The sequence below is a fragment of the Ranitomeya imitator genome, chromosome 7 (genome assembly GCF_032444005.1).
Source record: "Ranitomeya imitator isolate aRanImi1 chromosome 7, aRanImi1.pri, whole genome shotgun sequence".
Taxonomy (NCBI): domain Eukaryota; kingdom Metazoa; phylum Chordata; class Amphibia; order Anura; family Dendrobatidae; genus Ranitomeya; species Ranitomeya imitator.
The window spans coordinates 178,984,309-179,005,431 of record NC_091288.1 but is presented as its reverse complement, the minus strand read 5'-3'; the positions used below and the strand labels follow the sequence as shown (position 1 = coordinate 179,005,431).

The 21,123-nt window shown below is 41.6% G+C and overlaps 1 protein-coding gene across 1 annotated transcript in view; it reads right to left on the bottom strand.

Moving 5' to 3' along the window:
- The window catches only part of XYLT1 (xylosyltransferase 1), a 331,938-nt gene that overhangs the window by 104,745 nt on the left and 206,070 nt on the right, over nucleotides 1-21,123 (bottom strand). The window contains exons 3-4 of the mRNA XM_069734116.1: nucleotides 5,744-5,916; nucleotides 4,227-4,429 (exon numbers count right to left, since the gene is read on the bottom strand). Coding sequence (XP_069590217.1) covers nucleotides 4,227-4,429; nucleotides 5,744-5,916 — 376 coding nt within the window. The remainder of the gene's footprint in view (nucleotides 1-4,226; nucleotides 4,430-5,743; nucleotides 5,917-21,123) is intronic.

The window sequence follows — 21,123 nt, the reverse complement described above, 5'->3', positions numbered from 1 at the left end:
CGTGGCTGGGCAATATACTACGTGGCTGGGCAATATACTACGTGGCTGGGCAATATACTACGTGGCTGGGCAATATACTACGTGGCTGGGCAATATACTACGTAGCTGTGCAATATACTACGTGGCTGGGCAATATACTACGTCGTTGGGCAATATACTACGTGACTGGGCAATATAATACGTGGACATGCATATTCTAGAATACCCGATGCGTTAGAATCGGGCCACCATCTAGTCTTCTATACTTTGCTATTGGAATTCTCACAAGTTTCTGCTCTCTGCCCACGAACACATACAATCGCCTTCACAGGTAGATGCTGAAAACTGGACTAATTCTTTACATAGCTGAGAATAAACTCAAAAGCAGCTGATACTGTATACTATGATACAATACGAGCTATAGTATGTATATTTTATATACCGTATATACAGTACTGTGCAAAAGATTTAGGCAGGTGTGAAAATATCTGCAAAGTAAGAATACTTTCAAAAAAAGAAATGTTCTAATGTTTTATCAATTCAAAGGAATTTTGCTATGTAATGTAAAAGCAGTATAATGTAGGGACAGAGAGCCTGATTCCAGAAATGTGTCACTTACTGGGCTGCTTGGTGTAGTTTTCATAGAATCCAAGTTTTCCCTGCTGGAGTGGTAGCAGTGGTCAGGTGCTGAGCTGTGTATAACCCCGCACACACCTCTGATTGTCAGATTTCTGTGTACACTGTGCATAAGCAGAAAGCTACCAATCACAGTTGGGGGTGGGATTACACACATTAGCCTGACTGACCTTGACATGAGACCCAGTCCGGCAGTGATAATCTCCTGCTGATAAAACACTGCTTGTATTGAAACTATAACAAAGCTTTCCCACGAACAAAAGTTCATTTTAATCAATAGATCTTGGAATAATAATAAATTCCACAACTAAATGTGTTTAAATAAATTGTCCCTGTGCTGAGATAATCTTATATATGTGCCCCTGCTGTGTACTGTGTAATGGCTGTGTCTGACCATACAGGAACTTGGACTGATCATACCACAGCTCTTGAGGAGAAGGGGTGGAGGGAAAAAGTATACAAACATTACAGCATAGAATCACAAATGATTCTTTCTTTGAAGTACAACATTGCATAAAAACTGGCAGCAAAATGTTTTACCTCCTGAAAAAAATAAACTACAATCCTGTTCTGTCCTGTTTGTATACTCTCTTTTGCTTCCTCCCCTGCCCAGGAGCTGTGGTATGATCAGACCATGTTCCTGTATGGTCAGACACAGCCATTACACAGTACACAGCAGGGGCACATTTATAAGATTATCTCAGCACAGGAACATTTTATTTAATTATATCCAATTGTGGAAATTATTATTATTCCAAAATCTATTGATTAAAATTAACTTTTGTTCATGGGGCAATCCCTTTAACCCCTTTCTGACCTCGGACGGGATAGTACGTCCGAGGTCAGATCCCCTGCTTTGATGCAGGGCTCCGGCGGTGAGCCCGCACCAAAGCCGGGACATGTCAGCTGTTTTGAACAGCTGACATGTGCCCGTAATAGGCGCGGGCAGAATCGCGATCTGCCCGCACCTATTAACTAGATAAATGCCGCTGTCAATCGCAGACAGCGGCATTTAACTACCATTTCCGGCCGGGCGGCTGGAAATGACGTCATCGCCGACCCCCGTCACATGATCGGGGGTCGGCGATGCGTCTCCATTGTAACCATAGAGGTCCTTGAGACCTCTATGGTTACTGATCCTCGGCAGCTGTGAGCGTCACCTTGTGGTCGGCGCTCACAGCACACCTGCAATTCTGCTACATAGCAGCGATCTGATGATCGCCGCTATGTAGCAGAGCCGATCGCGTTGTGCCTGCTTCTAGCCTCCCATGGAGGCTATTGAAACATGGCAAAAGTAAAAAAAAAGTAAAAAAAAATGTGAAAAAAATAAAAAAAATATAAAAGTTTAAATCACCCCCCTTTCGCCCCAATCAAAATAAATGAATAAAAAAAAAATCAAATCTACACATATTTGGTATCGCCGCACTCAGAATCGCCCGATCTATCAATTAAAAAAAAGCATTAACCTGATCACTAAACGGCGTAGCGAGAAAAAAATGCGAAACGCCAGAATTACGTTTTTTTGGTCGCCGCGACATTGCATTAAAATGCAATAACGGCCGATCAAAAGAACATATCAGCACCAATATGCTATCATTAAAAACGTCATCTCGGCACGCAAAAAATAAGCCCTCAACCGACCCCAGATCATGAAAAATGGAGACGCTACGGGTATCGGAAAATGGCGCAATTTTTTTTTTTTTTTTTAAGCAAAGTTTGGAATTTTTTTTCACCACTTAGATAAAAAATAACCTAGTCATGTTAGGTGTCTATGAACTCGTAATGACCTGGAGAATCATAATGTCAGGTCAGATTTAGCATTTAGTGAACCTAGCAAAAAAGCCAAAGAAAAAACAAGTGTGGGATTGCACTTTTTTTGCAATTTCACCGCACTTGGAATTTTTTTCCCGTTTTCTAGTACACGACATGCTAAAACCAATGATGTCGTTCAAAAGTACAACTCGTCCCGCAAAAAATAAGCCCTCACATGGCCAAATTGACGGAAAAATAAAAAAGTTATGGCTCTGGGAAGGAGGGGAGTGAAAAACGAACACGGAAAAACGAAAAATCCCAAGGTCATGAAGGGGTTAATAATTGATACATCGCTGGAATCAGGGTCTCTTTCTCTATATTATGCTGCACTCAGATTAAATAGCAAAAACCTGTTGACACACTACCTTTCACAATTCACAAAGTGAATAGACAAAAAAAGCAATTTAAATCAAATAACTATTTAGTGTGACCATGTGTCTAAGACTTTTGCACATTATACATATATTATACTGTATATATACGGTACTCTACATCTACAAAGAAAAACTTCTACATTTCAAATTGTAAACAGTAAGGACTTTATTGGCCCAATGCAATGTTTCAGCTCACGTTTTTTTTTTTTTTTCAAGCTTTAGTCTCCATTTATTTTTTTGGACTGATCAAGTAAGTATTTCAAAGCCGGATCATGAGGCTTGCACCCATATCAATAAATGTATAGATAAATACATATGGGCACAAGCCTCAGGATCCAGGTTATAAATCATAAAAATAAAGGAAGGTTAAGGCATGTCAAAACCCAGAACCATACGGACTGAAGGGTTGCATTGAGCCAGTGAAGTCCTAAATAATGAAAAATATTAACATGAAGTCCTAAATAATGAAAAATATTAACATGTAGTATATTTCATAGTGGACTCAAACATGAGCGCTTACACAAAAGATCATAGATCCACAGGATAGTCAGTCATTGTGCCGCAATGTCAGAAACAAAACCTCAGATACAGATACCATTGCCATGAAAGACAGTCCCGTCTGGATTACACAGGACTAATGGGGCAAATACCCTGAGATACTTCCTCAAATATAAGTAACCAAAGGACATGAAGTATAACAACTCAAAAAATACATATTAAAATTTAATATTTATTAGTGCAAATAGAGCAACACTAAAATTTGTCAGAAAAAAATCCAGCAATATAGTCAAAACAGTTACATAATACAGAAATATTTGAGTATTGAGAAATTTCGCCGACGAAGCTGTGGGCGAAACGCGCGTAGGGGCGCGTTTTGTGAACCATGGAGAAGGAAAAGGGTAAGATGCGGATAGGGGACTAGTCCTCCTATATTTTGACTACCTTGGGGTTGCTGAACTATAGGGTATTTACCCTTCACTTGATATTACGTTCTCACCCCATATAGCTGCTAGGGGATCTATTTAGCACTGGGCACTTCACCTTACCCTCTTGGCAGCTATTACTTTGTGTTACCAAGTCTTCATATACCCCCCCTTTTTCTATATCCATGGTGCAACACTGTTTTTATTGCACCCATTTCTCAATACTCAAATATTTCTGTATTATGTAACTGTTTTGACTATATTGCTGGATTTTTTCTGACAAATTTTAGTGTTGCTCTATTTGCGCTAATACATATTAAATTTTAATATGTATTTTTTGAGTTGTTATACTTCATGTCCTTTGGTTACTTTTATTGTGCCGCAATGTGCAGCAGAATATCCGTTATGTTTTTGCACCGTGGGAACTTCATTTTTGCACCGTGGGAACTTCGCCTCTGACTGATATTTATAATGTGTTATATAGCAAAAGGAAAGACTGTACCTGACTGGATAATCAGCTGCACTCAGATTGATGAAAAAGTCCCACGACCAGTCTGACATGTCCAGCAGATCCCTCATGCTTTGCAGGTACGTGGATAACAGACTTGCTCCTCCCCATATCGTAGCCATTCTCCACGATGTGACACGGACATTGGGATACTGACTGGCAAACTGGGTTACTTGTCTGTGTAGATAATTAGACCTCTGTACAGAAAGGGTGAAAATAATTGTAAGTACAATATAATTGAGATTTATATTAATTTCTATGAAGACAGGCTGCTAAAAATACAAGAAGAGCTACAACCAGACTGTAAAAGAAGCAGTAAGCAACAGTTTACTGGTTATTCTGGTTGGGGAAAGGGTATTGTGGCTGGGAGGAATGATCATGTACCCACAAGAGAGAACTTTTGGATCGGGGGGGTTGAGGGTTTCACCTACTGAGTTCCCTACTGATAACTGGTAATGGCCACTTCTATCTCCATTAGAATGGCATAGCATTACAAATGCTTCTCCATTGCTTCATTCATTCTCTATGGGACTGCCAGAGCGGTGCACTCTGCTTTTTCCAGCAATCTGACAGGTAAAGAATGAAGTTATGATTGCACAAGTGCACTGCCACTCTGTTTTAATAAATAAATGATAAATGAGGAAATATGAGACTCAACGGTTAAAGCCTGCCTTCCCTCCACTCCCATTGTAAAAAGTCCTGTAGATAGTACATCATTTAATATCCCTTTAAATGTCTTGAGTTTGGGGTATACACGTTGGAGAATATAAGCAATTTCAGCTGAATACTTAAAGGTGATCTATTATTTAAAACTGTCCGACAACTCCCCCTTTTTCCTTTTTTCTGGGTCTATGAGTTCGTTTGTTCATGAGCTTTTACTCTTTATATACCGGTACTTGAAAATGGTTATCCGAATGAATAAAACTGGTCGACAATCTGTAAATGATAGTGGAAAATTTAAATGTCATTTTTTTTTCTTTTCTGTAAAAATTGAAAAATGTATTTAATTAAAAATTATAATAAAAAAAAATAGTCCAACAACTAAATCGTCACTTCACAGGACATGATGGTCGGCATAGATGGGGGGGTTGTTTCTCTGATGGGACTCATGTCTTTGGCATGGGAAGAATCTCGCCCCCAGTCCTACCCACTAACACCCACATACTGTACAGAATAGAGCCACCCACTATTGAAAGTTTTAATGAAACCCCATCCCTTCAAATCCCGAAACAGCCTTACATTGGTCGGGACTTCAACCGAAAAATTAGGAACGTTCCCAAAAATTCTGGACAGTGCATTCTCTATTAGTCTTTGAGGCTCTACAAAAATGGTTGTGCTGACAACTACGCGACTAAGATGATAAAGAATAGATGGACAAGACCGCAGAGATCGATTTTCCCTTGGGATAGTCTCTTTGTTAACGTTATGTATGTGTTTATAAGCCGCTAATACTTATTAGAAAAACTCCATTTGCCTGTGGTGAGTGACAAGGACAAGCTTTAGATCCGTACCTTGTCACAATGAATATAGTAGTAATGGTCTTTGTGATAAATTGCCTTGAACATCCTCTGGAGTTGACGAGAGGCTCTTCCGTGAACAACCAAAACAAAGGCTATCCTCACTGGATTGGCGGCGATATATTCCATGGAGTCCTCATCCCACTGGACATTGTTGTTGGCCTTTCCTGAGGGACAAAAAAAAGACAAGTATGAAATAGCTGAATTGTTTACCTCGACAAACATTGCTATATTTCCAGAGAATGGAATCGGTCATAGAAGCTTATCTTCACTACTCCTGTGCTCAAAGCAGAATTGTACAACAGTTTCAATAATTTCTGCTGTATCTGTACGAACTGGTGTACCCACTCAAAGGGCAAACATTGCTGGTCCTACCGGCTGCAGAATACATCAGCACAGGCATCACTGTCCCCGCCTTCGTAAGAATTGAACATGAAGGGGAAGTCCTGGCAGCAGCTGCTCTCTGACTTCTTCTTCATGTTCAATCAGTACAAAAGCGGGGACAGTGATGCCATCGATGATTGGGCACCGGGCTCCAAGTGTTATTCCACCGTGCCAGAGCTCCACGCCCTCCAGCACTCATTAGCAGCTTACTGTCAACATACAATGTACATAGAAAGCTGCCAATCAGTGGTGTGGGCGGGGTTAGCGTTCTGAGCTCTGCTACTGTCAATATACAATGTACATAGAAATCTGCCAATCAGTGATGTGGGAGGGGTTATCTTTCTGAGCTCTGCTACTGTCAATATACAATGTTCATAGAAATCTGCCAATCAGTGATGTGGGAGGGGTTAGCTTTCTCAGCTATGCTACTGTCAACATACAATGTACATATATATCTGCCAATCAGTGGTGTGGGCGAGGTTAGCTTTCTGAGCTCTGCTACTGTCAACATACAATGTACATAGAAAGCTGCCAATCAGTGGTGTGGGCGGGGTTAGCTTTCTGAGCTCTGCTACTGTCAATATACAATGTTCATAGAAATCTGCCAATCAGTGATGTGGGAGGGGTTAGCTTTCTCAGCTATGCTACTGTCAACATACAATGTACATATATATCTGCCAATCAGTGGTGTGGGCGAGGTTAGCTTTCTGAGCTCTGCTACTGTCAACATACAATGTTCATAGAAATCTGCCAATCAGTGGTGTGGGCGGGGTTAGCTTTCTCAGCTATGCAACTGTCAACATACAATGTACATAGAAAGCTGCTAATTAGTGGTGTGAGCGGGGTTAGCTTTCTCAGTTATGCTACTGTCAACATACAATGTACATAAAAATCTGCCAATCAGTGGTGTGGGCGGGGTTAGCTTTCTTAGCTATGCTAATATCAACATACAATATTCATAGAAATCTGCCAATCAGTGGTGTGGGCGGGGTTAGCTTTCTGAGCTCTGCTACTGTCAACATACAATGTTCAGAGAAATCTGACAATCAGTGGTGTGGGCGGGGTTAGCTTTCTGAGCTCTGCTACTGTCAACATACAATATTCATAGAAATCTGCCAATCAGTGGTGTGGGCGGGGTTAGCTTTCTGAGCTCTACTACTATCAACATACAATGTACATAGAAATCTGCCAATCAGTGGTGTGGGCGGGGTTAGCTTTCTTAGCTATACTACTGTCAGCATACAATGTACATAGAAAGCTGCCAATCAGTGGTGTGGGCGGGGTTAGGTTTCTCAGCTATGCTACATATTACATCTAAAAACTCTGCATCCCAATTGCTGTACCCAGGAAATTAAATGACACATTGCAGGAAGCAGGGTCTATCGCCCTACATTATGCTGCTGTCAGATGAGGTAGCAAAAACCTGGTGACAGATTCCCTTTAATGGGGATGAGTCAAAAGGAGCTATTGTACTCAATGACTTCGGGATATTCCCATCACACAATGTTATGGGATATTCCTAAAATATGCCATAAATTGTGACTAGTATGGGGTCCCTTCGATGTCGGGACATCCTTCACACTCCTGAAATTGAAGGAGCTGTGTCAAGAGTTGAGCACCGCAAAACCTTCCCAGCTCCTCTCTGCATAGCACTGATCCTGGACATTTGCTGTGCACCCTTCAAAGTGAGGAGTGTGAGTTGTACCCCTAAAAGCTTCCAAACCTCCCCCCCCCCCGATGTTGTAGGTCAGTTTCTAGAATTTTGAGTTCCTGATCCTTTACAGTCCTTTCGGGAGACAATCTTCTACCAGAGATGTCCCGGATCAAGGATCTCACCACCATGTTATATTAAAAAGTTCCTCTTTAAATAAAAGAGATCTAGAAGTATTCTAACGGGTTGGATAAAGTTGCGTTCTTCCTGAATTAAGCAGCACCTGGTGTAGCCGATGACAGCGGCACTTTCATGCATAAGTTATGGGCAACTTTCACATCTATAATGTACACCACCTGCAAGTCGGAGAATAGCTCCGCTTTCCTTACAATCATGATACTCGCGTTATTCTTTAATATGTACACCTGAGAAATTCTGCGGATTTATGGAACTAACAGGCCCCCCATAATTTCTATCATTCTTACTGTCCTTGATTGAAAAATGCTCGGAGCTGATGGTGGCAACGTCGTTCTACGCGGGAGACGAGAAATTATGGTAACATTTTGCATCGCACCTGTAAACACTAAACATGAATATCATGGAGCTGTATGTTAAGCTTCTAAGATGAAGCTATATATCATTTTTTGTAAAGATTGGCACAAAGAGATGAATGTGAACTGTGGGAAGCACATGAGCTCAATCATGGAACCAAAAGGGTAGAATATCGATAGGACGAGAGCCCAGAAGGTGAGAAGACAATGAATCATCGGGTGTTGAGCTGTGGCCGGAGGGAGAGGTATTGATCGTTCCTTTCACTCTCCTGTCTCTGGAAGCTTAAAGTCTGGTGTAGGTTTAACCTTATCACCATCACTCAGTGGCCACGAGAAGGATACAGGAGAAGTTATTAAAAAGCCATCAAGTCTTGCTCTGACTTAGTAGGAGCTGATGTGTAGATGCGGCATCAAAAATTTGGGCAATAAGTGAATTTGTAATTAAAGAAGACCATTCGCGAAGAAACGATGGAACTTATGTATTGATTCAATCATAACAGTTATCAAGCAACTTCAAGAAGTCCTCCCATCAAAGTTTTTATCCTCTTAATATATTGTAGTCAGCATATTATATAGCACTGTGTACTTACAATTGCTCATTTTACCTTTCTACCCAGATAATTCTTCTCTTTTCTAAGACATTACGTGATTAAAAACCTTCTAAGCTCTATGTAGAGGCTAATTTAGACCTGTATTTTATGTATATATTATGACCTGTATAAGTCATGAGTCGCTGCAAAAGTCCCTGGCGGGGGGAGAAAAGGAGCAATTGGGTCAGGAGTTCAAGGGGTGATGAATCATGCAAAGGAACAGAGACTTCCACTTTTTAGGTGGAGCAGCGACTAGAGAAGAATTAGCTGGGCATAAAGGCAAAATGAGCAATTGTAAGTACACAGTGCTGTATGCACAAGTATGATGATTGCAATGTATTAATAGGATGGAAATTTTGATGGGAGGAATAGTGCTTATTTAAAGGGTGCTACTGATTTTCATTGGTAAAACTGCAGATTAAACTGCAGACCTTTTCAATGTGGAAACTGACCCGCAGTGCATACGTTCAGGATTTCTTGCAGAAATTTCCTGAGAAAAACCTGAAATTTTCTGCAAGAAATTGGCATGCGTTTTTTGCGTTTTTTTACCGCGTTTTTGGTGCGTTTTTTTTTGCGGATTTTTCCGGACATTTCCCAATGCATTATATAATGGGAAAAACGCAAAAAAATCCGCAAAATTAATGAACATGCTGCGTTTTTTACCCCGATGTGTTTTTTTTCATGGAAAAAAACGCATCATGTGCACAAAAAATTGCGGAATTCATTCTAAATGATGGGATGCATAATGTATGCTTTTTTTTTGCGGTTTTATAGCAAAAAAACGAAAAAAAAAAACAAGAAAAATCAGCAACGTGTGCACACAGCCTAAGTTTTTATCCTCTTAATATATTGTAGTCAGCATATTATATAGCACTGTGTACTTACAATTGCTCATTTTACCTTTCTACCCAGATAATTCTTCTCTTTTCTAAGACATTACGTGATTAAAAACCTTCTAAGCTCTATGTAGAGGCTAATTTAGACCTGTATTTTATGTATATATTATGACCTGTATAAGTCATGAGTCGCTGCAAAAGTCCCTGGCGGGGGGAGAAAAGGAGCAATTGGGTCAGGAGTTCAAGGGGTGATGAATCATGCAAAGGAACAGAGACTTCCACTTTTTAGGTGGAGCAGCGACTAGAGAAGAATTAGCTGGGCATAAAGGCAAAATGAGCAATTGTAAGTACACAGTGCTGTATGCACAAGTATGATGATTGCAATGTATTAATAGGATGGAAATTTTGATGGGAGGAATAGTGCTTATTTAAAGGGTGCTACTGATTTTCATTGGTAAAACTGCAGATTAAACTGCAGACCTTTTCAATGTGGAAACTGACCCGCAGTGCATACGTTCAGGATTTCTTGCAGAAATTTCCTGAGAAAAACCTGAAATTTTCTGCAAGAAATTGGCATGCGTTTTTTGCGTGTTTTTACCCCGATGTGTTTTTTTTCATGGAAAAAAACGCATCATGTGCACAAAAAATTGCGGAATTCATTCTAAATGATGGGATGCATAATGTATGCTTTTTTTGCGGTTTTATAGCAAAAAAACGAAAAAAAAAACAAGAAAAATCAGCAACGTGTGCAGACAGCCTAAGTGTAGTATGGATGAAATCTTTGGCGAATCTGCATTAAAACAGGCGGCAAAACCTACATTTCACGCATGCAAATGTTGCTGTCTTTTCCGGTTTACTCTAGAGTAGTGTTGTCTCTGGGTATGGTCTCAGGTCAGACTTCTACAGTACATGTTATCTGAAATGCAGGAGTATTTCACAGACAAATATACCTGGCTGCAAATGTGCTGCCAGGTTCCGACTCATGCGGCAGATTGGGCCGCATGAATCATCTGACAGGTTCCCTTTGAGACAGGAAGAATTGATAAATGAGCGTTCATAATAAACTTTGTTCTGATTATCGGCCTCTGTAAACATGATGGCAATCAGGTATCCAATGAGAATAAAGGTTCATTCAATGGGTGATAATATTGTGTAAACAGGTCATGTGCTGCCGATAACATGGATCCTGCATGGGGACAAAACGATCATCAGTAATCAGGGCAGTAAAAGAGTGCGGACTGATGTGTAAGAAGTTGGTCAGAACTTGGTAATGGGCCAAGATCGGCCAATTTTAAAAGGGTTGTCCGGTGAAAATCGATAATTCACTGTGCGCTGTGGGGATTTGCCAGTTTCAGACCCATGAACGGAAGGTATGTATGCATTATACATCCCCCCGGCCGGTGATCGTGGCCTCAATCTCCATACACTTGTATGGAGCAAGGCCCTCTAGTTAGATATACCCACTGGCCGTCCGCATCACTGGTCGGGGCGCAGCCTCTGCTCAATATTAGAGTAGGGAGAGCGAGGCCGCACCCACTGCCGGGGGCATATATAACTTATACATACCCCCCATTCCCAGGTCCGAAACCGTTGAATTCCTGCGCTGTAGATTCATAAGTCTCCAGTCACATAGAGTGACTGCAGACTTATCGGTTTTGACCCCTTTAATGGACCATTACTGAGTCACAGTGAACAATGCCAGATCGGATGGGTACTATTCAGTAGTGGGGGCTATAATTTACAACATGGAAATCAGCAGAAGGAAGAACACTGTTGTTACTGGAGTACGACTGCTCCTTTACTGCAGTACTGAATACATCTACGTCTGCATTTGCCTGGCTCTTTCTGGAACTGACGATCAAATACACAGGCTCAGTACCAGGCACAGGCAGTACAAGAGACAGCTACACCACTATAGTAATATCTATGTCAGCTTATAAATGAGTAATCACCGATGCCCTTTCATTCTGCAGATGGCCAAGTGTGCCAAAAGTGAGGCCGCTGCTATCACAAATGTACGGCCTGTCCTAAGGATGTAATATTAACAGTAAAAAGAAAGCATTTGCACTACTAAAGCAGGATGGCACCATTGAAGCTCTAAAAAACTATAGGGAGAAAAATACTTTATCTAAAAAACTAATTAAAGCTGCCAAAAAGGAAACAGAGAAGCACATTGCTAAGGAGAGTAAAACTAATCCCAAACTGTTCTTCAACTATATCAATAGTAAAAGAATAAAAACTGAAAATGTAGGCCCCTTAAAAAATAGTGAGGAAAGAATGGTTGTAGATGACGAGGAAAAAGCTAACATATTAAACACCTTCTTCTCCACGGTATTCACGGTGGAAAATGAAATGCTAGGTGAAATCCCAAGAAACAATGAAAACCCTATATTAAGGGTCACCAATCTAACCCAAGAAGAGGTGCGAAACCGGCTAAATAAGATTAAAATAGATAAATCTCCGGGTCCGGATGGCATACACCCACGAGTACTAAGAGAACTAAGTAATGTAATAGATAAACCATTATTTCTTATTTTTAGTGACTCTATAGCGACAGGGTCTGTTCCGCAGGACTGGCGCATAGCAAATGTGGTGCCAATATTCAAAAAGGGCTCTAAAAGTGAACCTGGAAATTATAGGCCAGTAAGTCTAACCTCTATTGTTGGTAAAATATTTGAAGGGTTTCTGAGGGATGTTATTCTGGATTATCTCAATGAGAATAACTGTTTATCTCCATATCAGCATGGGTTTATGAGAAATCGCTCCTGTCAAACCAATCTAATCAGTTTTTATGAAGAGGTAAGCTATAGGCTGGACCACGGTGAGTCATTGGACGTGGTATATCTCGATTTTTCCAAAGCGTTTGATACCGTGCCGCACAAGAGGTTGGTACACAAAATGAGAATGCTTGGTCTGGGGGAAAATGTGTGTAAATGGGTTAGTAACTGGCTTAGTGATAGAAAGCAGAGGGTGGTTATAAATGGTATAGTCTCTAACTGGGTCGCTGTGACCAGTGGGGTACCGCAGGGGTCGGTATTGGGACCTGTTCTCTTCAACATATTCATTAATGATCTGGTAGAAGGTTTACACAGTAAAATATCGATATTTGCAGATGATACAAAACTATGTAAAGCAGTTAATACAAGAGAAGATAGTATTCTGCTACAGATGGATCTGGATAAGTTGGAAACTTGGGCTGAAAGGTGGCAGATGAGGTTTAACAATGATAAATGTAAGGTTATACACATGGGAAGAGGGAATCAATATCACCATTACACACTGAACGGGAAACCACTGGGTAAATCTGACAGGGAGAAGGACTTGGGGATCCTAGTTAATGATAAACTTACCTGGAGCAGCCAGTGCCAGGCAGCAGCTGCCAAGGCAAACAGGATCATGGGGTGCATTAAAAGAGGTCTGGATACACATGATGAGAGCATTATACTGCCTCTGTACAAATCCCTAGTTAGACCGCACATGGAGTACTGTGTCCAGTTTTGGGCACCGGTGCTCAGGAAGGATATAATGGAACTAGAGAGAGTACAAAGGAGGGCAACAAAATTAATAAAGGGGATGGGAGAACTACAATACCCAGATAGATTAGCGAAATTAGGATTATTTAGTCTAGAAAAAAGACGACTGAGGGGCGATCTAATAACCATGTATAAGTATATAAGGGGACAATACAAATATCTCGCTGAGGATCTGTTTATACCAAGGAAGGTGACGGGCACAAGGGGGCATTCTTTGCGTCTGGAGGAGAGAAGGTTTTTCCACCAACATAGAAGAGGATTCTTTACTGTTAGGGCAGTGAGAATCTGGAATTGCTTGCCTGAGGAGGTGGTGATGGCGAACTCAGTCGAGGAGTTCAAGAGAGGCCTGGATGTCTTCCTGGAGCAGAACAATATTGTATCATACAATTATTAGGTTCTGTAGAAGGACGTAGATCTGGGTATTTATTATGATGGAATATAGGCTAAACTGGATGGACAAATGTCTTTTTTCGGCCTTACTAACTATGTTACTATGTTACTATGTTAATATAGAATCCCAAATGTACAGGAATCAAAGGAAAATTCCTCTGGTACTAGACACGAAGGTCGGGTGTCCACATAATTTTACCACAATTAACTCAATTTTTTAAGAAAAAAAAATCCTTATATGACCACATGAGCCCAAAATTCCAGCGTGCACAAACTTTCACCCTTTCTACAGTTGTATCTATGAAAAACGTTCCTATTGTGTATCTGCAGTAGCAATCATCTTTATGATATATTCAGTTGACGTTCAACATTGATTTGTGTTTGGTTTCATGTCCTGGGTCACAACCATGGTCTGGAATCACATCTTTCTCCATACATCGTGTTACGAGGAGGTGTCATTCTTCTGTTGGAAGACCCACAGCTCATGTCTCCGTTCTACTCGTCCTGTTCATGGTCCTCATGACCTTCCTGCATCACCTGCCTATTATTAAAATTGTATTCAAACCAAACAAAAAAAAGCAGTGATTCTCGGGCGCTGCCAAAGAGTGAAGACAAGAGTGTATGTTCTCTTGATCCATGACTCATTCATACAATGCGTTTCGACGTTGGGTTGACTCCTTCATCGGATAAAGTATGTTATACAGTATAGAGGCACCTCTGGAACTGGGGAAGAAACTTCTACAAAGCTTAAAACAATAAATAATTACAACCAATACTGTATTTTCTGGCGTATAAGACTACTTTTTAACCCTTGAAAATCTTCTCAAAAGTCGGGTATCGTCTTATACGCCAGGTGTCGTCTTATAGGGCAGGTGCGGAGTAATCTGCGGTCGCCGCATATTGTGGGGGGAGCGATCCCAATGACAAGGAGAGGGGGCGCCTCACCGGGAAGGTGTAAGTGAAGCAGAGGCAGAGAAGGAGATAACAGGATACAAGGGCGAGCCAGATGAGTGAAAGAGGAGTGTTTTTCTAGGCACGGCACCGCTCTCTCTCTTTTTTGCATACCCCTGGCATCCCAGACGCTGACAGTTTGCTTCACTTACACCTTCCTGGTGAGGCGCTTCCTCACCTCATCATCAGGACCACTCCCCCCCACTATATACTTCGACCGCAGATTGCTCCGCACCCACCCTATAAGACGACACCCAGCATATAAGACAACCCCTGACTTTTGAAAAGATTTTATATTTTAACTGGAAAAGTTGGGGGTCGTCTTATATGCCCAGTCGTCTTATACGCCGGAAAATACGGTAATTTATACAAGTCACATTTTTGCAAATAACCATTTATTGTATACAAATGTGAATTACGTTGAGTTTATGTATGATGTCGTAACATTGTCGAAATATAATAAAATTACCGGTAATTAAAAAAAATAATAATTTTTTGATAATAGGAATATTTTATGTTATATCTTGGAGTGTTGTCCCCATGTGTGAGTATGACGAATTTCAATTATAACACGTAGACCGTCTTCTGCAATGCAAGCACTGTGGAACCGGGGATTGAATGTCAGTGTCTTCATCAGGCAAGTATGGTAAATTAGATTGTGTGGCCACCGGGTCAGAGTTCCTGCCATGTGCTATTTACAGTGAGACCTGGACTGTCAGCCCTACAATGCATTAGTGCATTAGATATAGTGTGATATTTCTAATGGATATAATGGAAATCAATACCCACTTAAAGGGGTAAGATGAGATTAAAATACAAATTTCTGCATTTTTTTTCTAAAAGCAGTGTCACATTGGTTCCGCTTCTGATGCCAGTTCAATGCATTTCTTAAAGGGAACCTGTCACCTGAATTTGGCGGGACCTGTTTTGGGTCATATGGGCGGGGTTTTCGGGTGTTTGATTCACCCTTTCCTTACCCGAAATATTGGATTGAAGTTCATTCTCTGTCCTCCGTAGTACACGCCTGAGCAAGGCAAGATTGCCTTGCGCAGGCGTGTACTACGGAGGACAGAGAATGAAGTTCAATCCAATATTGCAGCCAGCATGCAGCCAGCGGGTAAGGAAAGGGTGAATCAAACACCCGAAAACTCAACCCATATGGCCCAAAACCAGTCCCGCCAAATTCAGGTGACAGGTTCCCTTTAATCTCAACAGACCTCATGAACACAGACACTTTAAATGAAAGACATACCAAAGGTCCAAATTTTGGGGTTGGGTTTAAAAAAATGCTTAAAATAATTTTTTTGTGGGCTGCCGTCATGTTTCACCTGGTGAAGTGAATTCGCTACCCTGTAGGTCTGGATGAGCAGGCTCGGGCTGAGATACAGCAGACCTTAAGATGCTGGAGAGCATGCGGAACAGCGGTCAACAATGGAGTTGAGTATGCTGGATGGAACAGTGTGGAGCTGGATACGCTGGAGAGTATGTGGAACAGTGGAGCTGAATGGCACCTTGGTACAGATGAGCCTAGGATGTGGACTTGCACCTTGAGACAGCAGAACAGGGTATGCAGAGAGGCACTTTGACACAACAGAGCTGAGTGTGGACATTTAGGAACACCAGTTCTAGTTTGCAAACAGGAACTTAATATAGCAAAGCATAGTGTACAGACAGCGCTTTGGAACAGCAAAGTCGGGTATGCAGACAAGCACCTTAATACAACAGAGCCAAATGTGTGGACAACGCCTTGGAACAGCACAGTCTAGTTTGCAGCCACCTTGATGTAACAGCCAAGTTTGCGGACTCCAGGAGAGTTTGTCATGAGCCACAGTTATTGCAAGCTTTGTAGCAAGCGTGTAGCTTCTTGAGCTGTCCTTATAAAGCCTAGAAGAGTAAAGTAACAAGGTGTATGCCTCTTAACTATGGTATCCGACGAGAACTACTAGAGGGGAAACAGAGACAAGCACAGGAGATGAGAAAGTGAGTAACAACTGCTCTGAGACTATTGGGGCTGTCCCATGTGTTACCGAGTATGTGCCTTAAATGTTCTAAGTTTCCAAATTAAATTGTTGGCAAGTATGGAAACCACGGACCTGTAACCCCTCGCATTCAGCTGTTATCACCGAGGGATGACGTGTTAGGCTATTTTCCCTTTAAGAATGCATGAATGATTTAAATTGAAATAAAGGTCCAACCATGCAGGACCTGAACGAGCCTGGACTACTAAAGGGGAAACCACTTTTAAACTGTTGACACACCTTAGATCTTAGATGTTGGATCTTTCGGTTACCAGCTAATCCTTCAAGAACCATAAACACCCAAGTTGAGCTGAGCATGCATGGGTTCTCAATAGGGACAGAAGAGTAAGTTACGACACTTCTGGTGGAGGCTTATTACCCTCAAAACAAAAAGTACAGGCATGTTGGACAACAGTAGATGCTGTCTGGACACCTCTCGATGCACAATACATTTTTCGGCCAATGCTGCCATAATTGGAGAGTTTGGCCAATAAAGTATGAGGCCAGCTTTGTATTGATTTAATCAACATCATCTTTAGAGAATTGATGGGAAAAGATGGGACTTAGGGATCCAAGGAAAATGTAAAAAGAAAATTGGTGACCTATTGACATGTCCAAACAAGAAGAACCAACAGATAAGCTAGCCTGGCATTTGATTCAGTTGCCTCCTCCCAAGAGATGACCTGGCTCACTTTTTAGGAGAGTCAATTACATTCATAAAGACGAATCCATTAGCATGAAATATCGTTACTGCATAGAATTTGCACCGTATACACACGCGAAGTGCAATAAAATGATGCAGTAACTCCTAGATTACTTTAGCTTTCTGCTAACGTGTAGACAGGTAATGGGGTGAACGTCTCGGATGTTAGTTTAGGTCTCACTGCTCTTTCCACCACTTTTTACTGACCTTTATCTGAGCAATAACTTCATGGAGGCATCAACATTTTCGAATGACCTGATGCTGAACTGCAAGAATGAGGCTAAAGTACAGAACATATTACTCAGTTGGGTGACTACGCTTCATGATGAAGGACACTTTGCTGGACTGTAGTGTATTAATGCGGTACATACTGATAGACAACCTGCCGGTCAAAAAGAACGTGAGGCACACAGAACACAAGATGAATCTAAAACGGTTACCACTGCTTCAGCAGAACAGAAGAATTTCAGGCTTTAACCCATTATCACCTCTCCATGTTTGTTTCCTAGGGTTGTTCTTATATAATAATGTCATTTCAGTGTGAGCTGGCCATCTGCACACGAGACTCCTTCATTTTATGGAATTGTACCTTATACTTATATATAAGTACCTCATCTGCTGGTAAAGGGACCAAATGAATCCACTGATGTTTGATGATTTAATGCGCCATTTATTTATTTTATATTATTGCATGTATAGGATCAAATGTCCAATAGAGCATTTCTAAGAGCTCTACATGTTCTACTACTTAAAAGGCATGCATCATCAGAAAGTGACGCACTGCTTAAAATAATTTTTTTTGTGTTGCGCGGCCCTGCGCTTAGTAACCCATGTTTACCCTGGTTACCAGTGCAGACATCGCTGAATCGGTGTCACACACGCCGATTCAGTGATGTCTGCAGGGAGTCCAGCGACGAAACAAAGTTCTGGACTTCTAGCTCCGACCAACGATGTCACAGCAGGATCCTGATCGCTGCTGCGTGTCAAACACAACGATATCGCTATCCAGGACGCTGCAACGTCACGGATCGCTAGCGATATCGTTCAGTGTGAAGGTACCTTTACTAGAAAGTATTAAGATCAAACTATCTCCAACACCTACCCAGGACAGAATGTCATCTACACACCAAAAGAATTCATTATCATGTAAAGGTTTAAGTTGTTTTTAACTTTCTGGAGGCAAAGTGTAATCAATGTCGGCACCCTACTCAGTCACACAGTACTTCCGCTAATTCATGCAGTGTTTAATACATATCGCAAATCCACAGCAAACTATAGTACAATATATATGGGAGGGGTCACGAAAACCCAACCACATATAGAAAAAATAAAAGCTAAATATCCAGGAGAAATCCGGTGAGATACACTCAGATGAATCCACACTCACTTTTCTATGTGCTAGACAAGGCTTTCATCAGCTTTGAGATTCTATCAGAAAATCGCCATACCGGCCCTTAGACTGCTCAGCGTACAGAGGTTCTTCGCTTTTTCAAACATGTATACTCACTTGCTATTACTCGAGAACAGGAAGCAATGGTATGCAGTTCTTCAATCCCTTGACCAATGGGTGATATGATTGGCTGCAGCTTTTAGGTGACTAGATGATTTCCAGTTCTAGCCACCTGACCACTGCAGCTAATCAAAGGCTTTAGTGATCAGAAGATTGAAGATCGGGGCGCCACGGGAGCCACGGTAGTAGAGAAAGAGGTTATACAGTTTTTTAATGAATTTTGAACCATCTCTTCCTTTTGTTATAGTTGGACAAAGCCAAGTAGCCACGTTTTTCTAAACTTTTACAACCCCTTTAAAAATATTTGATGCATAGACATTCATCATAAACTTTCCTTTTCACATCAATATATCCTTGTTCTGTTCATAAGATATGGATAAAGGAGGCAAGCTATCTAGGTTAGGTATCGCATACTTAGCATTTTTCTGTAACATGAAGAGTGAAGAACATCTCAGACATGTTTATTTAGAATTATGTCAAAAACTACCTAAGTACAAAGGACGTAAAACAAAAAAGATGACAGTGAATGACTATGCTAACATTGCGTGGATAAGACATAGTCAAAGACTGGCCAGAGGTAAATAAAGAAAATTTACAAAAGGCCCAACATCATGACCAGACTGAGCATGTTCCTAGAGGATGCACCGTCATGTTGTGTAGTCATGTTTCGTCATGCCCTACGAGTATTGTATTTTGTTGTTAGCGCACGCAAGAAGCAGTTTTTATTTTAGACAGTATTGATAACTGAGCTCAATGTGTCACCAGTCCCAAGGTTAACCCTTCTGATGTACAGTATACCCAACGGTTTACCCAAAGCCATTTACAAATTGGGTTGTCCAAGCCACGCAAACCCAAGCCAAAACCAGCAAATATTGCGTCTATTACTCCCCTGATCTGCTTTCAGTGCCACGAAAGATGCAATTCATCCCAAAATATACAGCAGGTAGCAGCCTCACAATGGAGGCAAAATCTACTGGCACTACAGGTTGATATCACCAGGCTCGGACTGGCCCACCGGAGAAGAGGAGAATCCTCCGGTGGGCCCCTGTGGAAGAGTAGACCACCACCCTCTTATATGAGCAGTACTTGGCACTATATACTGGAATCCCTATGTACAGACAGAGGCGGCATCTTATTCATTTAACAACCTACCCCGTTCATTGATATATACATTTGTCATTGAGGATAATGTTACATTTGCATGTAGCTGAAAAGTGGGGCCTTGGAGTTGGCTACTGGTGGGCTCTTGGCACATCAGTCTGACACTGGATATCACTATTGTTTTCTCCAGTACTGATCTTGTTCCTGACTTTGCTTACCCTTGTCTCTTGGATTGCCGGTCTGGTAGACCCTGATGCCAGGGATGTGTCACTTATTAGGCTGTGTGCTGTAGTTTCAATATAATCAGTGTTTTTTTAACAGGAGATTATCACTGCCTGACTAGTTTTCACATGTAGGCCAGTCAGGCCCGCCACTGATTGGCACCTTGCTGAAAATGTACAGTGAAAGCAGGAAGCTGCCAATCAAGGGTGGGGGCGGGGTTATACAGGGCTCTGCATTCTGAGCACTGCTACATCTACAACAGAGAAAACAGGAATTCTATCAAAACTACATCAAGCAGCCCAGTAAGTGACACGTTGCTGGAATCAGGGTATCTGCCCCTATGTCATACTGCTCTGAGATTGCACAGCACACAGCAAGAATGAACTGTGTACTGTGTATGGTAGCATCCAACTCTCCCCCAACAGCTGATGCTGGGGAAGATATGGATAAGGAATGTCCAATTTTGGACTGACGATCATTTTGTTCTCAGGAGATAAGCCACTGTCAGAAATGTCTGGCACTGGCTTTTTCAGAGAACACAGGAACTCTCAGCAGAGCGAGCGTTGCTGTGTATGGGAATGACGGCCAAGATAACTGCCGGCCAAATGACAGCTATCTAATATGTATGGGGGTCTTAAGGGGGTTGTCCACTTTTTTCTATAAAAGTCTGTAGTAACTATATGTCCTCATATCACGTGCAGCGCACACTGTGAGAGTCCTCTGGTGCCAGTGATGAGATTGAGCAGTCATGCGATATGCACACTGTCAGCCACATTCCAACTAGATGTGCACAGCCTGGCTCAACCCAGGACATGCAAGTCTAGTCGGAATGTGGCCAAGAGAATGGATGCCATATCTCAAGACCGCTCAGTCTTGCCGATGGCACCAGAATATCCTCACAGAACACTGTGACGACTCACAAGTATGCAGTCAC